Here is a 27598-nt window from a genome sequence, read left to right as displayed (position 1 = left end):
CCAGCTGAGGCAGTTGGTCACCAGTCGTTGGTCAGCTGCTCACAACGGCTGCCCACTGCTCTATGGTGGTTGCCGGCAGCTCACCCACCACAGCCCAGCTCCAGGTAGAGTCCGTTGTTCACAGTCTTAGCTATAGAATGCTCAGCTCACTGGTCCATGTGGGAATCAAAACAGTGACCTTGGCGTTAGGAGCATAGCACTCCAACCACCTGAGCCACCAGGCTGCCCCACATATAAGTACAATTTACAAATTATATTGGAGATATATGAAGAATCTTAGACAACAGCCTGCGAACATTTAGGTAGGTGATTTGGGCCAGACTTACAGCTAATTTATGACAAACATGCCTTTTTCATCTCTTTAATACTAATCATGTTTATTTAGTTCAATTTGTCTTCAAGCCTGCAGGGCATTCTTATTATGTCAAAAGATACTAATAATTACAATGATTTAAAACAATAGAAAATAGCTACAATATGCTACAAATGAAAAACAAGCCCAGAATCAGATAAAACCTTCCATAAGATGACTATTTGTCAGTCAGACTGGCTTTACGGGGAGTGGAAGAGGAAAACCTCAGTGATTGGCTGAAAATGGCTCAGAAATTGCCTCCTGACATTTTCATTTTATAACCACTGGTGGCAGCAGTACTCCAGATGCATCATTTTTAGCAGCCCATAACAATGCTGTCATTCATTCAAAAAATATTTGTTTAGTGCAGTTTCCGAAAGCAATATTAATAGTGTGTTAAGTAATTAACCTGCATTTTCTAAAATCTATAATGGAAACATCTTACACGATCTTAATATGGCCATCATTTAAGAATCTATAAGATACATTCCTTCTAGAATTTAATGTCAGGAAACATTTTCTTCCAGATGAACTCATTTGGTTCCATCCAACAGACAATTTGAACTTTATAAACTTTTCCTATTTCCCTCCTTTTCCATGACTGTCAGGACATGCAGAACTAATTGCAAAATTCTCTTTTGTCATTGGATGTTTTCTGATTTGCCTTGTATTATTTTTTAATTGTTTAATAATACATGTTAATTTTAAAGATTCATAAAATTTAGCAGTGTATAAAAAACCCAATTATCCGTAGCTCTGCCATCCAGAGAAAAGCACCATCAACGCTGGGTTGTATATACTTTTGGACTTTTTCTGCTAGTATAATACATATGTACAAGTTGGACGTCACTATCCATGAGGGCACTGGTTCCAGGAACCCCGCAGATACTAAAATTCTTCGTAGATGCTCAAGTCCCTTATATTAAATGTCATAATATTTGCATAAAACCTATGCACATCCTCCCATGTACTTTAAACATCTTTAGATGATTATACCTATAATGTAAATGCTATATAAACTGTTCTACTGTATTGTTTACAGAATAATGACAAGGAAAAATGTCTGTACACGTTCATTATAGATGTAACCACTGTAGGCCTAATTACATAGTACCCGTAATTTTTTTTTTCCCGAGTATTTTCTATTCGCACTAAATTGAATCCATAGATACAGAAGGCCAATTGAATACATTGGCAATGGCATAGCATATGTATTTTACAGACTACTTTTTAGTTAGTAATAGGCCATGGTCATTTTTCTATGCCAATAAGTGCACATCTATAAGGCCATGTTTAATGGTTTCATAGTTTTCCATTACATGGATGTATATATCATAATTTACTTACGTAGTCATTTATTAGTATCTTTAGGTTGTTTTATCTTTAAAATAGAAATACCCTTATTTAACTTTTTCATTTACGTCTTTTTATTGTCAGCTCCTAAAAATTATCTGTTAAAATAGGCAGGCATAATGAATGAATGAAAGCTTAGGAATAGCCTTGCATTAGCATTATCATGTATTCTTTATGGTATTGTTATTCTGGAGATGAGTAATTGTCTTCCCTTTCTAGGTCTCGTCCAGAATGAGCGAAACTCCTTCCACTAGTTTTTCCGTGATTCATCCAACTTCTTCCAAAGGTCAAGTTCTTTCCCCTCATCACACAAGCATCACACATCCTGTTGTGGCCAAAAGGATCAGTTTCTACAAGAGCGGAGACCCACAATTTGGCAGGGTCAGGGTGGTGGTCAATCCTCGTTGCTTTAAGACATTTGACGCTTTGCTGGATAACTTGTCAAGGAAGGTTCCTCTACCTTTCGGGGTGAGGAATATCACCACCCCTCGGGGAAGGCACAGCATCACACGCCTGGAGGAACTGGAGGACGGTGAGTCGTACCTGTGCTCCCATGGCAGGAAGGTGCAGCCGCTCGACCTGGATAAGGCCAGCCGGTGCCCACGGCCCTGGCACAGCAGCCGGGCCATCAGCACGCGCGCGCACCACTTCCCCGCCGCCCCTGCTACCGGCGTGCGGCTCGCCCCGCGGCGGCTTGTGGTTTTCAAGAATGGTGACCCGAAGGCAAAACGCGTGGTCCTTCTGAGCAAGAAGGTCACCCAGACCTTCGAGGCCTTTCTGCAGCACCTGACGGAGGTCATGCAGTGCCGCGTGACCAAGCTGTATGCCACCGATGGAAGGAAGGTAAGCACTCTGGAGGTTCCTCTTGTCTGAGCTCGGGGCCTGCGGGACAGCGGCGCTGGGGAAGGAAGGCTTTGCGCGCACGTGCCTGCGTGTGCCTGTGTGTTACGACCCTCGTGGGAGATGGCTGGCTCATCTGGGTGGATGGTTCATTTGTTCTCAAGTCTCAATCTGATGAGACATTGGCCAAGAGGAGCCCTTTTTTTTCTCCCACGCTCTCCGCCCCCCCCCACCCCCCTCTGCCTTCCATCAGAACCGAGTTACATAATATGTCGGCAAGAGAGTCTGATCTCAACAATATTTCTTGAAAAGGAGTAGCCAAGAGTGATATTCTGTTAGATAAAGAAACCGTATTCCTGGGATCCTCGCTGAGGGCTGCAGGAGAGAGTTTGCCCTGCAGCTGCCAATGTGTCCACAAGAGCTCCTCTTCCTGGTCCTGGTGTGTTCACCAGGCCCTTTGTCAGCTGCCTAAGGGCAGACATTTGGCTACAGCTGGGTGCTTTGGTGGGGAAGGCAGAAACAGTACTGCATACCTTTTAAAGATTTCTTTAGTTTGATAAAGACTGGTCTGTCTCCTCCCAGCTAATACCATATGTAGGCTCAGTAAAGGTGTTGGTCTAACCCTGACCTCCTTATGCTTTGGTATTTCATTATTTTGTATACATCGTTTATGCTTAGCAAATACTTGGTGATTATCTCTTTCTAGCCCAGGAGGTTGTTGAATTGATTCAATCAGTTAAAAAATTACTACATGGAAAGAACAAAACTTAATGTTGTTTATGTAAGGACCATAACTCTGGTTTTTTTCTAGGTTCCCAGTCTCCAGGCGGTGATTCTGAGCTCTGGAGCTGTAGTGGCAGCAGGAAGGGAACCGTTTAAACCAGGAAATTATGACACCCAAAAATACTTGCTTCCTGCTAGATTACCAGGGATCTCTCATCGTGTGTACCCCAAGGGAAATACCAGATCAGAAAACAGAAAAAGTAAGTCACTTAAATATATAGCCTTTATATTTTGCCCTGAGAGTTTTTTTTGTCAGCAACGAAAAAATCCATGCTTAAATGACTAATTTTCTTCATCACAGAAGAGAAAACAAAGGGATCAAAGCATTCTAAATTAAAATTGGTTATATTTGTAGTTGGAAAGAGTCACAGAGATTGTCTCAATTTTTTTAGATATTTCCAAATCAATTACTGATATCTGTTTAAATTGAATTGATAAGGTATGTTTTTTCCCCCCATATAATACCAAGATAAAGAATCATTTCTTGATTTGGAGAGGAATTCTATGGAATATGGAAGTGACATCTCTGGTAGTTGCAGAGTTTTCTCTAAATAGTACCATGCAGCATTATAGCTGACTCAGTAGGTTAGTCGAGTGACCGTATTTAAAAAAATTTCTAGCTACATACATGTCTACTTATTGAAGTTAATCCAGTAAAAACCACAGGCCTTTAGATCCAGTTTTCTTTTTTTTTTTTTAAAAGGTTCATGTAGCCAATTCATGCTGATTAACAATAATCTATGTTGATAATTTCTTAGGAAAGGCTTCACAATGTGGCATTATCTTTTGGATAGGGGGGAGGAGGGCATCTTGATGCCCAGGAGTGTGGGATAGGCTGTAAATTCCCTATGCAGGCATGGAAAAAATTTCATGATTTATTGTGCTCAGTATTTTAGCTCTATGTGAAAGTATTGATTGCCATTTGTACTTAAATTTTAGTTTTTATTTTATTTAGACATGGGATAATAAGCATTTTAAGTAGTATAATTCCTCTACTTATTACTAAAGTGGGTGAAATTCATCTATTATTTATTTTGTCCTATAGTTGTATGGATATACTCAATAGATAATTATTAATGTTTCTATTTCAAAGGCACTAACGGCTGAATATCTTATGCATATGTTTGTATTCTTTTATTGCTACCTTAGTCATTTTACTAAAATCATTTTGTTATTTTGTGTTTGATATGGGTTGCTGAGTATGATTTTTTATAGCTTCAGGGAACCTGAGGGCTTCCTTTAGTTTTTAAAAAATTATGAGTGAGACATTTTCATTTATAGTTTTGGTAAAAGTACAGAGATTAAGAGAAAATATTTCTAGGTTTATATTTTAAAAAGTTAAACATATTTAATTGATAGCAAACATGTGAAAATCTATACAAATCACTAATTGGAATTAGGTTGAGTGTAAGAAGCATGAGTACCAAAATTATTTCTACAGACACACATTACAAAGACAACTAGATATCTGGATCTTATATCTAGCCCTGTTCTCTTTTTGCCCTATGTTAAACCAAGTGTACTGATTATACAAAGTAATGCTAAATTAATGGTTTTATTTGGTTAGTATAGCATTTTAAATAAATTATAAAAATGTTTTAGCTTTCATCATGTTATAAATGTGTCTCTTGGATATGCACAGATGGAAAAATAAATACCACCGTAATTATTACTTGCTTTCTTGAATAAGTGAGCAGCACTTGGTTAAACTCCAATTTCAGTACTGGTAAACAAAATAAAACAACAAAACTAAACACTGCAGAAATCAATTTTTGCTAGAATTCTTAGCAATTCTGCTTTGTACTTATTTAAATTGCCTTATTAAACTAAAAATTAAAATTCTATGAATCTCCTCATTGAAATAGACTTATAAGTTCCTTTTTAAAGAATAGTTTGTAGAAATGTACCAGATATTATAATAAACTCAAATAACCAATGAATGCATAGAGGTTTGAAATTTAGAAACTAAGGTACTTTTCATGCTAATTATTTACTTTTTTCTTTTCTTCCTTTTTTGGCTGCCTCTTCTATTGGATATATGTATATAAAACTTCTTTATCTTTCACATTATATTTTGATGTGGGTCATCTTTTACTCTTAAAATCTTGAAAGTGAGTGCACATGTGCCTTCAAGCCCAAGGTCCCAGGTTTATTCTGCTTCTTCTGACAAAATGCATAATAATGATTGCAACTCAGATCATTCTTTTGCTCCTGAAACTTACTTGGCCTTAGAAAAAAAGGATTCTCAGAATTTATTGATATATCCTTCCGAAGATGATATTGAGAAATCAATTATTTTTAATCAAGATGGCACTATGACAGTTGAGATGAAAGTTCGATTCAAGATAAAAGAAGAGGAAACAATAAAATGGACAACCAGTGTCAGTAGAGCTAGTCTTTCTAATAATGATGAAAAAAGTGAGCTCAGCAGTTTTCCAGGAAGACCAGATGGTCTGTCATCTGGTTTAAAGATTGCAGCATGTTCATTGTCTGCGGATGTCGTATCTCTGGAGAAAGGCAGTATTCAAGAGGGCAGTTTGGCAGAGGAGATAAACACTCAAATGACAGCTCAAGAGCTTGAAACTTGCAGTGCTTCTGGTTGGGAGAATGCTGCTATGGACATAAATACTATCCAGGAAACTCAGGATCAAGTGAAGCATCATTTTTATAGGCCCCCTACACCTGGACCAAAGAGAGTAAGACAAAAGAAATCTGTGATTGGGAGTGTGACCTTAATATCTGAAACTGAAGTTCAAAAGAAAATGATTGGACAGTTTTCCTATAGTGAGGAAAGGGAAGACGGGGAAAACAAATCTGAGTACTGCATGTATACAGATTCTTGCAGTAAAATGTCATCAGTATCTAATAATCCAGTACTTGTTCAGATAGATAGCAATGAACAGATGGAGTCATCTTTAGAAAGACAAAAGGAAAGCAGACAACTCAAGTCAAGTGCAATAAGTGCTGGTGCTGTAGAAATTACAAGTCAGAAGATGTTAGAGATGTCCCATAATAATGGCTTGCCACACACTGTATCGGAAAACATAATTGTGGAGGAAGGTATAGTTGATAGTGTAACACCAGAAAACAAAGCTAGTATCAAGAACTTAAGAACTTACAGCAACACTAATGATAGGTTCTGTCCTAGTTTAGCAGATGCAACTCATTCTTTAACTAACAGCTCTGTAACTGGCAAAACTATTTCTGAGACCCCAGCTTCAGTACTATCTTCTACTGTCACCACAAGAATTGACAGACTAATAAATGAATTTGCTCAGTGTAGTTTAATAAAACTTCCAGAAAATAAAAAGCAGATTTCATCATCTGTTGCCAGCAAAAAGAAGATGAAATCTCAGCAGCAAGTGATAAATTACAGTCCTCAGGATGGGGAGATTGCAACTAAAGGAATCCCCAGTAAGACTAAGAGAATAAACACAAGGGGTAGAATAGCACAGAAAACCGTATTGCAAGATTCACACAGTCCCTTTAGAGGAGTGTTACTTTGTGAGGAAAAACTCCATCCAAGTGATATGGTAATTGAAGCAAATTATTTTCGTTCCAAAAGTAATCTCAATTCTGTGAATTCAAAAAATTTCCATAGAAATACATTCAATGATATGCAGAATCCTAAGGTTCAAGGATTTTTAACCAAAAGGAAATCAGGACCACTAAACAAAGTAAGCTTAGGAGGGCCTACAAAAAGAGAAACTGGTCAAGGAGAGAAAGTATTTTCCCGTAATGAATTCAGATATTGCAAAAATACTTTTGAAAATCAAAATTTATTTCATGTGCTTAACTATCTTGAGCAAAAACCCAGTGCTTTTTGTGGATCACAGGCAGAAATAGCATGTTGGTATTTGAGAGGAATGGTAAAGAAGAGTTTAGTTTCAAAAGTTAATAATTCACACATAACTTTAAAAAGCCAGAAAAAACAAAAAGGGGTTAAGTTGAAATCAGGTACTATCGTAAGTAAAGAGCATGTTACAACCAGGGCAAATTCCTTACCTTCTTTGAAAAAAGCTGTTTTTCCTGAGGATGTTACCCATCATTCAGTTCAAAATTATATACAGAGATGGTTGCAGAACATAAATCCACATTCAACTTTGCAACATAGTAAATCAGTTCCAATATGCAAAAAGGAAAGGAGTGTTGTTAATTGTAACAATAGTTTTCCAGGAAATGATTCCCACACAAGTTCTGAAAAAGGAAATAATTTTGTCATGGAAAGTAATAAGCACATAACTAAAAATGCCAGTTTGACAGGAGATAATCTAGGTAAAGATTTAGGTAAATCTTTTGACAAAAACAACACTGAAGAACTTAACAGAGATCTCTATAAGAGCCAGATTGAATCTTGGAATGATGCTTACTTGCTTTCCCTGCAGGAATGTTGTACTTTGTCACAGTCAGCTATTGATAATCATAATACTAAAAGTCAGGTATCTGTTGAAAAATTAGGACCAGAGGTAAGCCCTGTTTACCAAGAAATAAATCTAGCTACAAAAGGGCAAAGTGTAGATGCTGCCATTCAAGTAGATCCAATGGAAGAGGCCACTCCAAAAGACCTGTTACCAGTCCTATTGCTTCGCCATCTGCAGGCCTTAGTTCCCAGTATTCACAAGACTCAGAATGGTGGTGTTCACATGCCAGGTTCACTTGTAGATGTTCCCTTCCCTTCCCCAATATGTAATTCCTCCACTAATGTTCTTCTCGCTTGGCTCCTGGTGCTAAACCTAAAGGGAAGTATGAATAGCTCCTGTCAAGGTGATGGTCACAAGACTGCCAAGAGAACTTCAGAAATACTTGCATTGTTGGAGGTTCTCAGGCATGTTGCTATCACAGAGGAAGCTGACGACTTGAAGGCCGCTGTTGCCCATTTAGTGGAGTCAACTACAAATCCCTTTGGACTCACTGAGAAAGAACAAGAGGTGGTCCCTATGGGTCTTTCTGCAAATTGTTCCACACCCAACATTCGGAGAGTTCCTAAGTGCACTGAAAATGAAAAAACACAGAAAATCATCTCTTCAAGTCGAGGCTGCTTTGCCAGTGAGGACTGTGCTCCTGAAGCCTGTGTTTCAGAGAGGACTTGCTCTCCATGTGAGATGTGCGCTGTGAGCAAGATTTATCCTCCAAAAGCGACTTGTAACCTCAGTGACATTTTTCCCCCTAGTGATGGCTCCACCACAGATCAGACCTCTATGAATAAAGCTTGTTTCCTAGGAGAGGTCTGTTCACTAATTGATGCTATGTCTTCCCATAAGGCTTGTGCTCATGAGGAAAGCCATACCTTTAAGACAGCTTGCTTAGTTGACGAGGCCTACATTCCCATCAAAGTCTGCAATACCAATGACTTTTTAAATTCCAGCGAAAACACATATACTGATAATTTGGAATTGACCGAAGAGTTAGAAAGAGTTGATAAAGTTCAGAAAGACCTACATATTTTGGCAGACCTTGAGTGTAAACATGGTTTTAATATATTGCTGTCCCACCAAAATAGAAATTTAACCCACCATGGCTTTTTCCTAAGTGCTACTCAACCAAAATTTGATAATGAACACAATTCTCTAGATGAATTTGAAAATTGTTCATTAAAGAAATTTCGGGGAAAAAATGTACATACATCCTTTGATAAGGAAGAATCAAAGGCTTCTGAAGAAACAAATTCAATAACCAACAGCATGACATCAAATGAAAGAAACATTTCAGTGTTGGAATCTTGTGAAGAATTAGAAAAGCAGGACATTGATTTCTTTAATACAAAGGTAAATACAGGAAAGCAAGTCACTAAAGGATTGATCAAAAAAGAATTAGAGGCTAGTAAAAGTTTGGAATTGATAGAAATCTCTAGCAGGAACATGACAGAAGAAGAAAGGAAGAATAGTGTAATTTGTGAGACAATCAGTGGGAGGTTGGCAACACCACCACCTTTACTGTTTTGCTATGGTTCTAAGCAAAACACTGAAAAGGAGCTCAATGAAAGAGAAACTAAAATGAGAATTAAAATGATGATGAAAAGCATGGAAATTGGAAGTTGTTCAGACTCCCCTCTTGATTTCAAAAACTGCTTCAAAAGACCAGTGACTTCTGATTGGTCAGACTATAGACGAGCCAGTGAGAATGATCAGCCATATAAGACATCCAGTGATGGCCCCAAAGACAGTGATGAGCAAGAGAAAGAATGCAATAAAGGATTTATTGAAAGGACAATAGAAAAACTTTATGATAAAGTGGAGATTGTTAAGCCATCTTTTTCCTCTGGGTCTATACACAGATCTCAGGTTTGTCCTTATAATTCTATGGAAGATCAGTGTACTAAAAATGTATGTCTTTATGATTCTGAACGTCATTCATTTAGCTCTTCTGAACAGGTATCTAGTGGTTCATCTATGTTGCAGAAATTTCAGGAGGAAAGACAAGATAAATATGACTTTAATGACATGAGGGCCAATTATCATTGGAGAGACATTTTAGAACATAGTACAAAACAAAATGATCATAACAGGATCTTCAGAGACATAGAGGAAGGAGTGCTGATTGATAAAGGCAAGTGGCTCCTGAAAGAAAATCATTTGCTAAGAGTATCATCTCCTGAAAATTCTGGCATATGTGGGAATGCAGACACCACATCAGTGGATACTCTGCATGATAATAACAGCGATGAGGTACTATATTCACAGTTTGGAAATTTGGCCTCAGGCCCAAACATGGCTGACCTGTCCTGTTCAGAATTGGAGGAACTGACTCAACCCCTTGAAATGAAATGCTGTTATTTTAACATGCCTCATTGTAGTGACTCTGAGCCTTTTCAGGAAGATTTGCTAGATGTTCAAAATGAAATATGTGCCAAGGAGAGAATGCCAAATCACCATGCAGAGGAGAAAGGTAACCATAGGTCAGAAAGAGTATGCACATCTGTCACTCATGTCTTTACAGCTGCTACCAATAAAATACATCCTGTCTCTGATGATACGATTAAAAACCAGCCATTGCCTGGAAATAATATTCATGGTGAACTTCAGGAAAATGACTCTTTGGATGAATTCTATGCTATTTGTGGTCAATATTGCCCAATACTAACTGTTATTATCCAACCCATAAATGAGGAAAACCGAGGATTTGCATATTGCACAGATTCTGATATTGAAAATTCTTTGGGCCTCCATTTATGGATGAAAATTCACCCATATTTACTACAGACAAATAAAACCATGTTCAGAGATGAAAACAATAAAGCAAATAGTAGAAAGACATTTAATGATAATGCCATCGGCAATACATTTGATCAACTTTACTTCAATAACATGTTTGATTTGATAGGTAAAAGAAGAAAATTTAAAAAAGTTAACTTCTTCGACTCAGAGGAAGAAAATAATTTAAAGAAATTTCAATTATATTTAAAGAAAAGGTTTTGTGTGAATTTTTTGCACAAATCATTGTTAACTGTGGGTGATGTGAACTCAAATACACAAGACCCCAGCAATCAAACAAATGAAATCTTTGAAGTAGTTGATGAAAATAACAACTTATTAAACAACAGATTCCAGAACTCAAGGACAAATCTCAATGAAGTAATAAGAGAAAATATCAACTATTATTTCTCCTTTGAAATGGTTGGTCAAGCCTGTCTATTTTGCCAAGTTGCGACATCCTTAAATATTAACAGAAATTTATTAAAAATATTTTATGTTTTTGAAGATAAGAATCTCTTGATTTGGGAAGAGAAAAAACCATTAAATTTAACTGACTTTGAAAGCAGTGATGAACAGGAAGATTTATAATTTCAATATCAGCACAGTCTTTCTTTATCATGCATTTTTTCCACCTCATGCATTTCCCCCCCTCATAAGATTAAGCAAATGGGATGGAGATGGACTAGAGATAACCTCTAAGAATTTCCCACTTCAAAATGATCTTACCCTAGAAAACTTGCCCTTTGATAATCTGATTTGACTTTCATCATTCCCCAGTTCTTCATTTTTCCAACAATTATAGACTTTTTTTCTATTCTAATATTTTGGAAGTCTCTGTTTTTTTCCTGACAATACGAGTATATAATTTCTTGTATCTGTGACTTTTCTCCTAGGACATTATAAATGCCCTAAGGACAGGAATAATATCCTTTTTCTTCTTTTTTATGTTCTCAGTAAGTGCAAAATGTATATTGAATGCATTGTTGAATAAACAGAATAGACATAGCCTCAAAATACTTTATTTATTAACTTTACTGATTTGATAAAGGTATGATTGTAAAATCTCCATAACAATCTTATAACTTTTTTGTGCCAACTGTGTTCAACCTGGTTTTCCTCAGAACATCTGTTTAATAAACTTGCATTTACTTGTGCCAAAATAACAAAGTTGTATTGAGGAACTAAAAGATGATTACATAAATAATATCTTTGGTTTTAGTTCATTATGAGTCAAATCCATAAAATATGAATTGGTATTTATTTCACCAGATTAAGACTACCTCTACATAGAGTATGCTTTTTCTACATTAAATGATGTACTCCTCTAATTGAAATATGGAAGTTGTAATGTTGTAAAGAACTAAAATTGTGGAGAAATAATAGAAAGGGGAGAAGAGTTAATGTTAATTTTGTGTCTACTGTACTCGTATACCAGGGACTATAGTAGTCTTGGATTTATTCTATGTAATCTTTCCTTATGAAGACAATGTTTGACTTTGTTACTACCTTTTTGCAGATGAGACAACCTAGAAGCAGGGAGCCAGAGTACTTTTGTAAGTGGTGCACAATAGGTATCTGTCAGGATCAGAACCTAGTCATTCATGCCTGAAAATCAATGCTATTTTTACTACATCTTTATTTTTTTTCATATGAGGAAGGAGTGATAAAATGCTTAAAACATTATGTAGCACTCTCCCTAGAGCAGAGAGACAATGAAATTACTTTTTTTTTCAATTTGGGAAGAGTGATATATAACTATATCAAGGAAATTGGGGAAATCACTCATAACAAGTAGGAGTTTTTAGAAAACATGGTACGGCAGCACATAATTTTTAGTAATGTTATATCAAACAATGTCCTAGGTGGCCCAAATGATATTGGGAAACAAGAAATTGAGAGTGATGATCCTGTAACGTACTTTTTACTTAAAACACACGTGTTCATATACATTGAATTCCAACCGCATCTTATTCATGGCTCGATCCCAGATCTAGCATATTTCTTGGGACATGGTAAACACCTAGTAAAAGTGTGTTGAATGGATAAGAAGTGCTTTTGAATGCTTTTTCTTTATGTCTTATTAACTTTGGATCCATACATGTAGAAATATATGCAAAGGTAATGAAGGATAGAACTAAATTTCTTGTGTTTTGTGAAGCAATATTTCAATCACTTTATTTATTTATTTATTTAACTTTATTTATTTTGACATTCAGTACTATTTTATGTTAATTTCAGGTATACGGCATAGTGGTTAGACATTTGTATGATTTAAAAAGTGATCTTCCTGACTAGTCTAGTACCCACCTGGCACCATGCATAGTTATTACCATATCATTGACTATATTCCCTATGCTGTACTTTACATCCCCACAACTATTTTGTAACTACCAAGTTGTACTTCTTAATCCCTTCACTTTTTTCAGTCTGCCCCCAACCCCCTCCCGTCTATCACCCCGATAAATCTAGTACCCATCTGACACCATATATACTTATTCCAATATGATTGATTATATTCCTTTTGCTATACCCTACATCGCTGTGACTACTGTGTAACAACCAATTTGTACTTCTTAATCTCTTCCTCTTTTTACTCACCTCCAAACCCCCTCCCATATGGCAACCATCAAAGTGTTCTCTGCATCTGTGAGTTTCTTTCTGTTTTTTTTTTTTTTTAATTAAAATGTATTGGGGTGACAGTGGTCAACAAAACTACATAGGTTTCAAATGTACAAGTCTATAAATACATCACCTATATATTGCATTATGTGTTCACTACCCAGTGTCAGTTCTCCTTCCATCACCATATGTTTGACCCCCTTTATCCTGTTCTACCATATCCGCTCCACCCTTTTCCTCTGGTAACCACTAAACTGTTGTCTGTGTGTATGAGTTTTTGTTTTTTTGTTTGTCTTGTTCCTTTGTTGCCTTCAGTTTTATATCCCACCTATGAGTGAAGTCATATGGTTCTTGACTTTTTCTGTCTGACTTATTTCACTTAGCATAATAATCTCAAGATCCATCCATATTGTTGCAAATGGCACTATTTTATTTTTTTATGGGAGAGTAGTATTCGATAGTGTATATATAACCACTTCTTTATCCAATCATCTCTCGAAGGACACTGGTTTTTTCTATGTCTTGGCCAGCATAGATAATGAATTCTTTCTTTGTCATTAAGGTTTTTTTGGCTTTTGACAGATGCTTTAATATTACATAGATACATTACAGGTACTAAAACATTACATATTTTACATATTATGTAATATATATATAATGTATATAGTGTATATGCACGTTATGTTTATGTATTTTACAAGTATTATGTATATATATGCATATATTTCTTATATGTATGCACACATGCATATAGTAAATGTATAATAATATGTATACACATATAGAAAATATATAATAGTATATAAAAGCCTTGAAAATTATTTCACTTGTTATCCCCTAATCCTCTTTTTGTAGGGTATATAATTTTTTTTTTGTAACTCTTTATATTTATTTATTTATTTATTTTGATTGGTTTCAGGTGTACAAAACAATGTAATAGTTAGACATTTACACCCCTCACAAAGTGATAACCTGCCTCCCCCAATCTACTACCCCTCTAACATCATATATAGCTGTTACAATTTCGTTGACTATTCCCTATGCTGTACTACACATCCTGTGACTATATATATTAAATTATAGTTGACATTCAGTACTATTCAGCTTCAGCTTCAGGTGTACACTGCAGTGGTCAAACATGTGCACCATCCATGAAGTGGCCTCCCTAATAAGACAAGTGTCCATTGATACCCTACCAAATCTTTACAACATTATTGATTATGTTCCCCAACTGTCTTTTGTATCCCCATGGCAATCTTGCGTTTACCAATTTGTACTTTCTAATCCCTTACCTTTTCCCTCATCCTTACACCTCTCCCATCTAACAGCCCTCAGTTTTTTCTCTATATGTCTGAGACTGTTTCTGATTAGTTTGCTCATTTATTCTAATCTTTAGATTAGAATGAAATCTTTGTCATTAATTTTTTTTTAAAGACTGAAATTTTTTAAAAAATTTTTAAATTTTTAAATTGGGTAAATTTTATCAGGTGCGCTTTTTCCAGGACCCCTCAGCTCCAAGTCCAGTCACCGTTTTCAACCTAGTTGCAGGGGGTGCAGCCCACCATCCCATGTGGGAATTGAACTGGCAACCTTGTTGTTAAGAGCATGCGCTCTTGCCAACTGAGCCATCTGGCAGCCTACCAGCAGCTCAGCAGCAGCTCAGCTCAAGTCATTGTCTTCAGTCTAGTTGTGGAGGGTGCAACTCACTGGCCCATGTGGAAATCAAACTGGCAACCCTGTTGTTAAGAGCATGTGCTCTAACCAACAGCCAACCGGCCGCCCCATCATTAATTTGACAGCAGGCCTTGGAGAAGGCCTGCTGGAATTGAGGTAATTAGGTTTTCTGTTTGTTTCTTTGATTTGAGGATCCAGTTCTTTCCACAGATTTGGGAAGTTCTAGTTGGCTATTTGAATATACTCTCTGTTCCTTTCTCCCTCTCTTTTCCTTCTGGTATGCCCATTATACTTACGTTGCTCTTTCTGATGTAGTCAAGAAGTTCTTGTAGAATTCTTTCATTTATTTTAACTCTCAAGTCTCTCTCTTCTTCCATCTGTGTCATTTCCAGATTTCTATCTTTGATATCATTAATTCTTTCCTCCATCTGGTCAGCTCTATTATCTAAGCTGGGTATTTCATTCATTTCTTTTATTGAGTTCTTAATCTCCAGAATTCCTATTTGGTTCTTTTTTAAAATTTTCAATTTCTTTGGTAAAATGTTAATTTTGTTCTTTGATTATGTTTCTTAGTTCATTAAACTGCCTATCTGTGTTTTCTTGCATCTCGAGTTTTTTCAAAACTGCTGTCTTGAATTCTCTGTCATTTAAGTCACATATTTTCATGTCTTTGAGTTCATCTTCTTTCTGAGCTGCTTTGTTACCTTGGTTATTTATGGCAATTAATGAATTATTATTTCTCTTCCTGGGCATCTACAGGAGTGGATTCTGCAGCAGGTTGATATGAAGAGGTCTTTCTTTTGCTTTCTAGTAGGTGTTGCTGGACTGTTTTATTTTCTCTAGTACTGCAGCCTTTTATTTTCTCTCATGCTGTAGTGTTTTGTTGTTTTTCTCTTGCACTGTTCCAGCTTCTCACATGACGGAGTGTTCCCTAGAAGGTGGGCTTCTCCTCTGTGAACCTGTCACCTGGGTCTCAGGGCATGGGTTCCATGGGAAGATGTGGAGGGCAATAGAGTTTTGAGCTTCTGAAATCCCAATGCTGCCCCTGCAGCCTGATGCAGAACCTGTGTGTCTCAGCAGTTCTGGTTGTCCCCGCAGGAATCTGCCCAGAAAGGTGGCAGTGGGGTGGGCTGTGAGAGGTAGGTGGCGCATTTGTGACTCTGAACAATGGCAAGTACCAGCCCACAGCTGTCTTGCCCCTACAGTTCTTTCCCTATTGCTGGAATTAGTCAGTAACGCTGTGCGTCTGTGGCTGCGGGGACTGTGGCTTCAGTTCTCAGGGCTGTAGATTTCTTTAATCTGACAGTGCTACGGTTTCTTCTGGAGCCTACTTCTAGCACTTGGAAAATGGGGCTGGGGCGAGCTCTGAGACAGTGGCAGGGAAGCAGCCAAATTCCGTGTCTTTGTTTTCTGCCTGGCAGTGAGAACTTAAACCACCGTTCTCACCTTTCTGTATTCAGTCTGCTCCAAGGTCTCTACTGCGACAGTTGGTTCAGCTGTATTATATGATGATTCCTCAGGCAGGTCTGTGGGCCACCAGGGTTTCACCTGCACCTGAATTCTTCCCTCTCCTGGGATTGCAGTGAGCTCTGGACTTCAGTGAGCTCCAGTCTGTGTCCTGTGGCCATGTCTCTGCACTTCCTTCTTCCCTCCTCCCCTGCTCACCCGATTTTCCCACGTTCAGGTGATTTGATGCATGGATCTCTCAGAGGTGCTTGTGTGTTGCACAGGGAATTCTTTGTTTGATTATAGCTCTTCAATTTGTTGTAACTTGCAGGGGAGATTTCAAGAAGCAGTCCTCATGCCACCATTTCTGTGACGTCACTCAGTTCTTTCTGTTTTACTTGTTTATTTTGTTCTTTAGATTTCACTTGTAAGTGAAATCACATTGTATCTGTCTTTCTCTGTCTGACATGCCCCATTCAGCACAATACCCTTCAAGTCCATCCATACCACTGCAGATGGCAATAACCCATTCACTTCCATGGCTTAGCAGTATTCCATTGTATATATGTACTACCTACTCTTTATTCATTCATCCATCGACGGACACCCAGGCTGCCTCCACATCTTGGCCACTGTAAATAATGCTGCAGTGATCATATGGATGCACACATTCCCTCGAAGTAGCTTTTTAGGTTTCTCTGAATAAATACCCAGAAGTGGGATTAATGGGCCATTTTTTTTTGTCTCTTGTTATAGTCTTTGTTTTAAAGTTTATTTTGTCTGGTATAAGTATTGCTATCTCCACTTTGTTTTGTTTTGTTTTTTTGTTTGTTTCCATTTTCATGAAATATCTTTTCCCCATTTTTTTATTCTCAGTCTGTGTGTGCCTTTCGATCTGAAGTGAGTCTCTTGTAGACAGTGTATGTGCGGGTCTTGTTTTTTTATCCATTCTACCACCCTATCTTTTCGTTTTAAGCATATAATTAATTTATACTCAAAGTAATTATTGATAGATATGTTTATAACCATTTTATTATTCACATTTTTGATCTTTGTTTTCTTTTTCTCCTTCCCCTCCTCCTCCTTCTTCTTCAACACTCCCTCTAAGACACTTTGTAATACCAGTTTTGTGGTGATGAACTCCTTTAGCTTTTTCTTGTCTGGGAAGCTCTTAATCTGTCCTTTGATTCTAACTTCTAGTTTTCCTGGATAGAGTAATGTTGGTTGTAGGTCATTGCTTTGCATCATTTGAATATGTCCTGCCAATCCCCTTCTGGCCTGCAAAGTTTATGTTGAGAAATCAGCTGACAGTCTTATGGGAACTCCTTTGTAGGTAACTAACTGCTTTTCTTTTGCTGCCTTTAAGATTCTGTCATTGTCTTTAATCTTTGGCAGTTTAATTACGATGTGTCTTGGTGTGGGCCTCCTTGGATTCATCTTGTTTGGGACTCTCTGTGCTTCCTGGGCTTGTATATCTATTTCCTTCATCAGGTTAGGGAAGTTTTCCACCATTATTTCTTCAAATAGGTTTTCAATTCCTTGCTCGCTCTCTTCTCCTTCTGTCGCTCCTATAATGCTAATGTAGGTAAGCTTGATCTTGTCCCAGAGGCACTCTAAACTCTCCTCACTTTTTTGGATTCTTTTTTTCTGTTCAGATTGGGTGTTTTCTGCTACCTTGTCTTCTAAATCACTGACTAGATTATTTGCTTCATCTAGTCTTTCTTTGAGTCCCTCTAATGTATTCTTCCTTTCAATTATTGTTTCCTTAATTTCTGACTGGTTCTTTTTTATGTTTTCTATCTCCATTTTTGAAGTTCTCCCTGAGGTCATTGAGCATCCTTATAAGCAGTGTTTTGAACTCTGCATCTGATTGATTGCTTGTCTCCCTTTTGTTTAGTTCTTTTTCTAGTCTTTTAAAAATATTTTGCTCTGGTCTTTTATTAATATTTAGGACATTTCTTTGGTTCCCCATATTTGCTGCCTCTCTGTGTTTGTTTCTATATATTAGGTAGGGCTGCTATGCCTACTTGTCTTAGTAGAGTGGCCTCATGTAGGAGGTGTCCTATGGGGCCCAGTGGTGTAGTCTCTCCCGTCATCAGAGCTGGATACTCTTGGTGTGTCCCTTTTATGGGCTGTGTTTGCCCTCCTTTTGTAGTTGAGCCTTGATTGCTGTTTGCATGTCAATGGAGGGATGGATCCTCAGGCTGATTGGTTGTGAGTACTGGTCTTGACTATAGTGTAGGCATTGTGGTGCAATGGCTGGCTCTACATAGTAGGGTTTGCTCTCACGGGGCTCTGGTGCCTGCCCAGTCTTCCCTTTGGGTGTGTCTTTTCTGGTGACAGCTGGGTGATGCTCCGGTTTGGTCTCAAGCTGGCAACCATGTGTGCCAGTGCTGAGACCTCCTGGGAGGGGACCTGCTGTAGGCCAAGTTTAGTTGCAGCCTGTGCTCTGCCCTGGGCCACCTGGTATGAGCCACAAAACAATCCACAGATGGCCACTGCCTGCACTGGGGTTGGTGGTGCCTCAAGAGGCCAATCTGTGAACTGAGGCTGTCTGTCACTAGTGCCTGGGTTAGTGCTATTCAGCCAGAGTTACGGGATATGCCAAAGCCAGATGCTGCTTGTTTGGGTTTTGTGAACCTTTGAGAGATTTTATAAAGGTCTGGAACATGAGCTAAGACTTATTATTTATTTATTTATTGGTACTGAAAAGCCACTGGAAGCAGCTTGGGTGTGCCCAAAAGTTGGGTGGGTAGGGTTTCCCAGGAATCACTAAGGTGGCACAGATGTTAGGTGATAGCTAGTTTGATGGAGACTCAGATATGGTATCTGCCTGCATCTGCATGCTGGGATGAGGGAGGGCTCAACAAAGAAACAATGTCTTTCACCAGCTTCTCCATCTTCCCAGAACTGGCCTTCCAGCCCTTGCCTGGAAGCCAGACAATTTAGTTCTTCACTGTATGTCCCTGGCACCTCTTGAGCCATTGCCGCAGTGCTGGAGCTCAGAGTGAATGAGTCCATCAGTGATTAAGTCCATGTGCTGTCTTTTTAAGTGTGTCTGGGACTTCAGCCACCCCCACCTCATTCAACCACAATCTCTGGTTTCACAGCCAGAAGTTTTGGGGACTTCTCTTCCCAGCACTGGAACCCTGGGCTGGGGAGCCTGGTATGGGGCTGGGATTGCTCGTTTCTCCAGGGGGTACCTCTGCAGCTGAGATGTCCCTCCTGATTTCTAATGGTCACATGTTGGTGTGGAACTAGCTGTTCCATGTGTCTGCTTCTTCTACCAGTCTCAAAGTGGCTTCTGTAAGTCTGTAGTTTTGTAAGGCTTTGGTTCAGCTAGACTTCAGGCAATCCTCCATGATGGTTGTTCTGCATTTTAGTTGCAATCGATGTGGTCCGGAGAGGAGTTGAGCACAGCGTTCACCTACTCTGCCATCTCGAAAGCCTTAATCACTTTTAAAAATTTGAAAATGATGTGTGCTTTTTCTTTTAAATATTCAAAGGCTGTTTTTATTTTCACAATGATTGCATTAAAAAACCTTATAACACTGAAATTTAGAAGACTAAAATAATTGAGAAAATTTTTTACTATTACACAGATTTGGGTTTTGCTTTAGAGAGGAAGTGCCTGAGGGCTGAGGAAGGGATTCTATCCTATTGTGTTCAGGGACATATTCCCGAGTTCAGGTATCTTCAATCCCAAGGTGGAATGGTGCAATTATCACTTATGCCCACCAGATGTCAGCTGTGCTATGCGCTGCCAGAAGTGCAGACATCCTCAGACGGAGGGTTGAATGAATAAAGGGAGTGCCTCAAGCATTGGGACTGTGTCTGGGTTGCTGGCTTCTGCTTCAAAGAAAGCTGAGGACTCAATTGTGGAGGCACTACCCAAGTCTTCAACCCAGAAGGTATAGCAGTGTTAAGAATTAAAGGAGCTATAATGTTAGCAGCAAGGAGATGAAGTTCAAAAGTAAAGGGAATATGAAGTAAAATGTGCTGTTAAAATCATCATTGATGATCTCAAGGAAAGCCGAATTTGGGAAGAGTGGGAGAAACCCAAATCCTAACTTATGTTGAAACAAAATTAATGAATTATTGGCTCAGTGGGTAGGAATAATTTTTAAGTGAAACTTTCAGGTATTGTACCACTTAACTTTTCAGTGACACAAAACACACGTCCCATTTTCAAGATTTAAATTGAGATATTGAAGCTACTTCTCATGTTTGTAGTACTAACTTCAGTAGTTTCCTCATCTGTAAAATAGGGTCACCACATTAAAGTTCTTATGAGAAGCTACCATTATAAGATTGTGAGAGTTTCACTTGAGAGAAGATTATAAAGCTCTTAACACAGAACTTGCCACATAGTGCTGAATACATTTTTTTTTTTTTTACTTATAGAGCTTGGCTTTTTAATTTAATTTTATTTTTTTTTATTAGTTTCATGTGCACAAAACAAAGTAATACTTAGACATTTATCATTTATATCCCTCACACTGTGTCAACCCTCCTCCCCCATCCACTATCCCTCTGACATCGCACATAGCCATTATATTTCCACTGTCTCTATTCCTAATGCTGTACTCCGCTTCTTGTAAGTGTATACATATATATATGTACATATATATGTGTGTATATATATGTACAAGTATATACATATACTTGTAGTAGACATTCAGTATTGTTCAGCTTCAGTTTCAGGTGTACAGTGCAGTGATCAGGCATCTACATCATCCCTGAGGTGGTCTCCCTAATCAGAAAAGTGCCCATTGGATACCCTACAAAATTTTTACAACATTATTGATTACATTCCCCAAATTAACTTTCGTAACCCTGTGGCAATCTTGTGGTTACTGACTGCTTTCTAATCCCTTCATCTTCTCCCCTATCCCCACCCCCCCATCTAACAACCCTCAGTTTTTCCTCTATATCTCCGAAACTGTTTCTGATTAGTTCATTCACTTATTCTCTTCTTTAAATTCCACATATAAGTGAGATCTATGGTATTTGTCTTTCTCTGTCTGACTTATTTCACTTAACACAAAATGTTCTCTAGGTCCATCCATGTTGTCGCAAATGGTAAGATTTCTTTCTTCTTTATGGCTGCCTAATACTCCATTGTATAAATGTACCACAGTTTCTTAATCCAGTCGTCAACCGATGGGCATTTCAGTTGGTTCCATGTCTTGGCTATTGTGTACAGTGCCTCAATAAACAGGAGTGCATAAATTTTTTTGAATTAGAGTTTTGGATTTCTCCAGATAGCTACCTAGGAGTGGAATTGCTGGGTCATAAGGTAGTTCCATTTTCAGATTTTTGAGATACCTCCATACTGATTTCCATAGTGGCTGCACCAATCTGCAATCCCACCAACAGTGCACAAGGGTTCCCTTTTCTCCACATCCTCGCCAACATTTGTTGTTTGTTGATTTATTGATGATAGCCATTTTGACTGGGGTGAGGTGTTATCTCATTGTGGTTTTTATTTGCATTTCTCTGATGGTTAGTGAGATTGAGCATTTTTTCATATGTTTGTTTGTCATCTGTATGTCCTCTTTAGAAAAATGTCTCTTCATGTCCTCTGCCCATTTTTTAATTGGGTTGTTTGTTTTTTTGGAGTTGAGTTCAATGAGTTTTTTATAAATTTGTGCTATTAACCTCTTATCGGATATGTCATCGGCAAGTATCTTTTCCCATTCAGTAGGCTCCCTTTTTGTTTCATTAATGGTTTCCTTTGCTGTGAAAAAACTTTTTAGTTTGATGTAATCCCAATGTTTATTTTTTTGTTTATTTTTAATGTTTATTTTAATGTTTATGTTTTCTCTTCCTTTGTGCGAGGGGATATATCAGTAAAAATCTTACTCCAGGTAATGTCTGTAAAGTTTCTTCCTATATTTTCTTCTAGGAATTTTATGGTTTCAGATCTTACATTTAAGTCTTTAAGCCATTTTGAATTTATTTTTGTATATGGTGTAAGGAGGTGGTACAGCTTCATTTTTTTTGCATGTCTCTGTCCAGGTTTCCCAGCACCATTTATTGAACAGACTGTCTTTACCCCACCGTACATTCTTGCTTCCATTGTCATAGATTACATGGCCATATAGGCATTGATGTATTTCTGGGCTCTCTATTCTGTACCATTGATGTATGTGTCTATTTTTATGCCAGTACCATGCTGTTTTGATTACTGCAGCCTTGTAGTATAATTTGATGTCAGGTATTGTTATACCTCCCACTTTGTTCTTATTTCTCAAGATTGCTGAGGCTATCTGGGGTCTTTTATGGTTCCGTATAAATTTTAGGATTATATGTTCTATTTCTGTGAAAAACGTCATTGGTAGTTTGATAGGAATTGCGTTGAATATGTATATTGCCTTAGGCAGTATGGACATTTGAACTATATTAATTCTTCCTATCCATGAATATGGGATGCGTTTCCATCTATTTGTATCTTGCTGAATACATTTTAGCTATTTTTTTAAATAGTCCTCATGATAAACCCCTTAGATGGGTAAGAGTATCTTTCATATATTTGCAGGAGACTGAGGCTCATGGGAGTCAGGAAAGAAGCACTTTTACTTCCATGTCTATGCAGGCATGCCCATTTTATTGTGATTTGTTTTATTGTGCTTCATAGATACCGCATTTTACACCATTTGAAAGTTTGTGGCAACTCTGTATTGAGCAAATCTATCAGTGTCATATTTTCAATAGGCTCAGATAATTTTTAGCATTTTTTAGCAATAAGATATTTTTTAATTAAGGTGTGTACATTTTTTTTTTTTGAGTCATAATGTTATATCACACTTAATAGACTACAATATAGTGTGAAAATAACTGTTATATGCACTGGGGAAAAATTGTGTGAATCACTTTATTGTAATTTACTTTATTGCAGTAGTCTGGAACCAAATCTGCAATATCTCCAGGTATCCCTGTATTTCATCCTTACAGATATCCCTGAGTTTTGTGGATATGCTGTATACAGATCTACCTTGAAAACAAAAGGACTTTGTATTCCCTGTTTATTGAGGCTACCTGGGGTTCTGTAACTGCTCAGGTTAGCATAGTAAATCAAAATTATTTTAATCCAAAGTACAATACGTTTTCCATACAGATATAATATTAACACATGTCAAATATTTTATTGAACTTATTAACTAGGGAACCAGTAACATATTACAGTGGCTTCAAAGGAGAATGTAAAGTATCACAGAGAGGATCCAAGATGGCAGAGTAGATAAACGCTGTGCTTGCCTCCTCCCATGACTACATTAAAATTATAACTAAATTATAGAAAACTAAACCCAGAGAGCTATCTGAAGCCTAGCTGAACAGAACTTTTATAAATAAGAATATAAAGAAGAAGCCATGTTGATACTGGTAACAGAGGTGGAGACTCAAAACAGGCTGCTCCACACCCATGTATGGTAGTTGAGAACTGGGAGAGATATCTTGACCATGGAGTTCCCTTCCCGAGGATCCAGGGAGCCAAGTTCCACACTGGCCTCCCCAGCCTGGAGGACCAGTGCTCGGAAAGGGAAACATCTGTCTGTGAAAAACTGAGGATTTCAACTATGCAGGTGAGATGAGAGGCTTAGGGATATCCATGCATCCTCTTAAAGGGCCTGCCCACAGACACTTCCAGGCACTCATCGTGGGCTCTGGCAGAGAGATGGTTACTCGGGAGGAGTCAGAGACATACAGGGACAGACTGAATTATGTGACTCCAGGGCAAAGACTAGAGGGACAATCACCATTTTCTCTGTGTAGAATCCTACTCCTGTGCAGCTAGCAGGCTGGTACCATCTTTCCTGTGTAGAGCACTCCCCCACATAGCCAAATTTAAATCTGCATTGGCCTGATGAACTCTGCTCACTCCACCCTAGTGACTCCCAGTAACCTTGCCCCATCCAACTCATGTAATGCTGGAGGCACTTTCTCAGACAGTAGCCAGCCCTGCCCATGTTTCACTCTTTCTTGCACAAATCTTGGGGGTCTATAGGCCCCAGTCAGGTAACAGCTGGCCTAGGTGTGCTCTGAGATTTTGCTGAGTAGCTCCAGGCTCAGCACTGGCACCAAACCAGAATCTACATTAACCTAGTGAACATCACTCGTCCCACCCTGGTGACTCCCTGAGACCCGCCTCACCCAACTTGCTTATTGCATGAGGCTGTATCAATGGCTGAGCCTTACAGGAGTTGGAAGGTGGCAGCAGCCTTGGGGTGCCTTGGGCTTTTTGTGGAGCTAGCTAAGGCTTGGTACTGGTTGTTGTCCTCAGTTCACAGTGTGACTTATGCCATATGCCACCAAGTCCAGCACAGGGAATGACCAACGGAAGATTGCTTTATAGCTCCTACCAGGTAGTCCCAGGCCTGACACAAGCAGTGGCAGCCCTGGGCCTGCACCAGAGTTCTTCCAAAGAGGCCCCAGAACCAACATACTTAGAGGTCGGCTTCAGACCACAACAGAGCAGCACCCAATTAGTTGCACAAGCAGCATACCCAAAGGACACTCTCAGCAGGCACCAGCCTGCTTGGGAAAATCCTGCAATGTAGGGTACGACGCCCTCACAGCAGTCCATAAGCTGTGGATGTGGCAAAAATCCCACAGCCAGTCAGCCTGAGGGTCTATCCCACCCATTGATGTTCCAATAGCAATCAAGGCTCAACTATAACCAGAAGGAACACACAAACCACACACATACTTCAGGTGACCAGGGAGACTGCATCACTAGGCCCCACAGGGCATCTACTACATAAGGCTACCTGGCCAAGACTGGGAGACATAACAGATCTACCTAACACATTAAAACAAATAAACAAACAAACAAACAAAAAAACCACAGAGAGACAGCCAAAATGAGGAAACATAGAACTATACCCCAAAGAAAGAATATGAGTAAACTCCAGAAAAAATCTAAATGAAATGGAGGCAAGCAACCTACCAGACACAGAGTTCAAAACACTGGTTATAAGGATGCTCAATGAACTTAGGGGAAGAATAGATGAACTCAGTAAAATCTTCAACATAGAGATTGTAAGCATAAAAAAGACATAGAGCCTATAAAAACCAGTCAGAAATGAAGAATACAATAACTGAAATGAAGAATGCAGTAAAAGGAATCACCAACAGACTGATGAAGCAGAAGACTGAATCAGCAATATCGAAGAAAAGGTAGCAGGAAAAAAAAAAGAATTAAAAAAATGAGGATAATTCAAGAAACCTCTGGGACAGCACATACTTAACAGCATTCACATCATAGGGAAGGAGAAGAAAGAAAGTAAGGGATTGAAAACCTATTTGAAGAAATAATGACTGAAAATTTTTCTAACCTGGTGAAGGAAATAGACATACAAGCCCAGTAAATGCAGAGAATTCCAAACAAGATGAATGCAGACAGGTCCACACCAACACAGTGTAATCAAAATGGCAAAGGTTAAAGACAAAGAGAGAATCCCAAAAGCAGCAAGAGAAAGGCAACTTGTTACTTACTTGGGAGCTCCCATAAGATCGTCAGCTGATTTGATTTCTCAACAGAAATTTTGCAGACAAGAAGGGATTGGCATGAAGTATTCATAGTGATGAAAACAACAACCTACAACCAAGACTACTCTATCCAGCAATGCTATCATTTAAATTCAAAAGACAGATAAAGTGCTCCCCAGACAAGAAAAAGCTAAAGGAGTTCATCACCACCAAACCCAATATTACAAGAAATGTTAACGGGACTTCTTTAAGAAGAAGGGAGGGAAAAGAGAACATAAATATGAATAATAAAATGGCAATATTTATGTATCTATCAATAATCACTTTAAATGCAAATGGATTAAATGCTCCAATCAAAAGACATAGAGTAGCTGAATGGATAAGAAAACAAGTCCCCTACATTGCTGTCTACAGGAGACCTACTTCAGACTGAAAGGCACATAGACTGAAAGTAAATGGATGGAGAAAGATCTTTCATTCCAATGGAAATGAGAAAAGGCTGGGGTAGCAATACTTACATCAGACAGACAAAATAGACTTTAAAACAAAGGCTATAATAAGAGACAAAGAGGGACATTACATAATGATAAAGGGATCAAACCAATAAAGAGGATTTAACCATTGTAAACATGTATACACCCAACGTAAGAGCATCTAAATATATAAAGAAACTACTGACATATAGGGAGAGATCAACTGTAATACAATCATAGTAAGGGACTTTGACACTCGATTAACACCCTAGACAGATCTTCCAAACAGAAAATCAACAAGGAAACAGAGATCTTAAGTGACACACTTGACCATATGGATTTAATTGATGCTTTTAGAACATTGCACCACAAAGCAGCAGAATTTAAATTCTTTTCAAATGCACATGGAAAAGTTTCCAAGATAGACCATGTTAGGTCACAAAACAAGTCTGAACAAATTTAAGAAGATTGAAATCATATCAAGTGTCTTCTTTGACCCCAATGGTATGAAACTAGAACTCAATTACAAGAAAAAAAAACCCGAAAAAATACACAAACACATGGAGGCTGAACAGCATACTATTACATAATGAATGGGTCAACAATGAGATGAATTAAGAAATCAAAAGATACCCTGAGACAAATGAAAGTAAAAACACAGTGACTCGAATCTATAGGACACAGTGAAAGCAGTCCTTAGAGGGAATTTCATAGTAACACAGGCCTACCTCAAAAAAAAAGAAAAATGTTAAATAAACAATCTAGTCTTACACTTAAAGAACTAGAAAAAGAACAGCAAACAAAACCCAAAGTGAGTACAAGGAAGGAAATAATAAAGATCAGAGCAGAAATAACCAAATAGAGTGTTGAAAGAAATACAAAAGATCACTGAAAACAAGAGATGGTTCTTTGAAAAGATAAACAAAAATTTTTAACCAGACTCAATAAGAAAAAAAGAGAGAACCCAAATAAATAAAATCAAATGAAAGAGAAGTGAAAACTGACACTACAGAAATAAAAAGGATTATAAAAATGTACTACAGACAATTATATGCCAACAAATAGTGTCTGACAAAAATGGATAAATTCATAGAAACATGCAATCTTTCAAGAATGAAGCAGGAAGAAACAGAAAATCTGACATGATGGATTACTACAAATTACTAACAATATCAATTCAGTAACCAACAAACTCCCAACAAACAAAAGTCCTAGACAGGATGACTCCAGAGGTGAATTTTAACAAACACTAAAAGAAGAATTAACACCTATTCTTCTCAAACTATTCCAAAAATTCAAGAGGACAGAAAGCTCCCAAGCTCATTTTATGAAACCACCATTACCCTGATTTGAAAACCAGACAAAGACATTAG

The 27598-nt window shown here is 38.1% G+C and overlaps 1 protein-coding gene across 1 annotated transcript in view; it reads left to right on the top strand.

Annotated features, from left to right (window-relative positions):
• RP1 (RP1 axonemal microtubule associated) overlaps positions 1-27598 on the top strand; it is a 247901-nt gene that overhangs the window by 55813 nt on the left and 164490 nt on the right. Inside the window, exons 2-3 of the mRNA XM_074318846.2 lie at positions 1925-2548; positions 3357-3528. Coding sequence (XP_074174947.2) covers positions 1937-2548; positions 3357-3528 — 784 coding nt within the window. The 5' untranslated portion in view covers positions 1925-1936. The remainder of the gene's footprint in view (positions 1-1924; positions 2549-3356; positions 3529-27598) is intronic.

The sequence above is a fragment of the Rhinolophus sinicus genome, chromosome 7 (assembly GCF_057876585.1).
Source record: "Rhinolophus sinicus isolate RSI-liver-muscle chromosome 7, RSI-T2T, whole genome shotgun sequence".
In the NCBI taxonomy this organism is placed as follows: Eukaryota; Metazoa; Chordata; class Mammalia; order Chiroptera; family Rhinolophidae; genus Rhinolophus; species Rhinolophus sinicus.
This window is presented reverse-complemented; position numbering and strand designations above follow the sequence as displayed.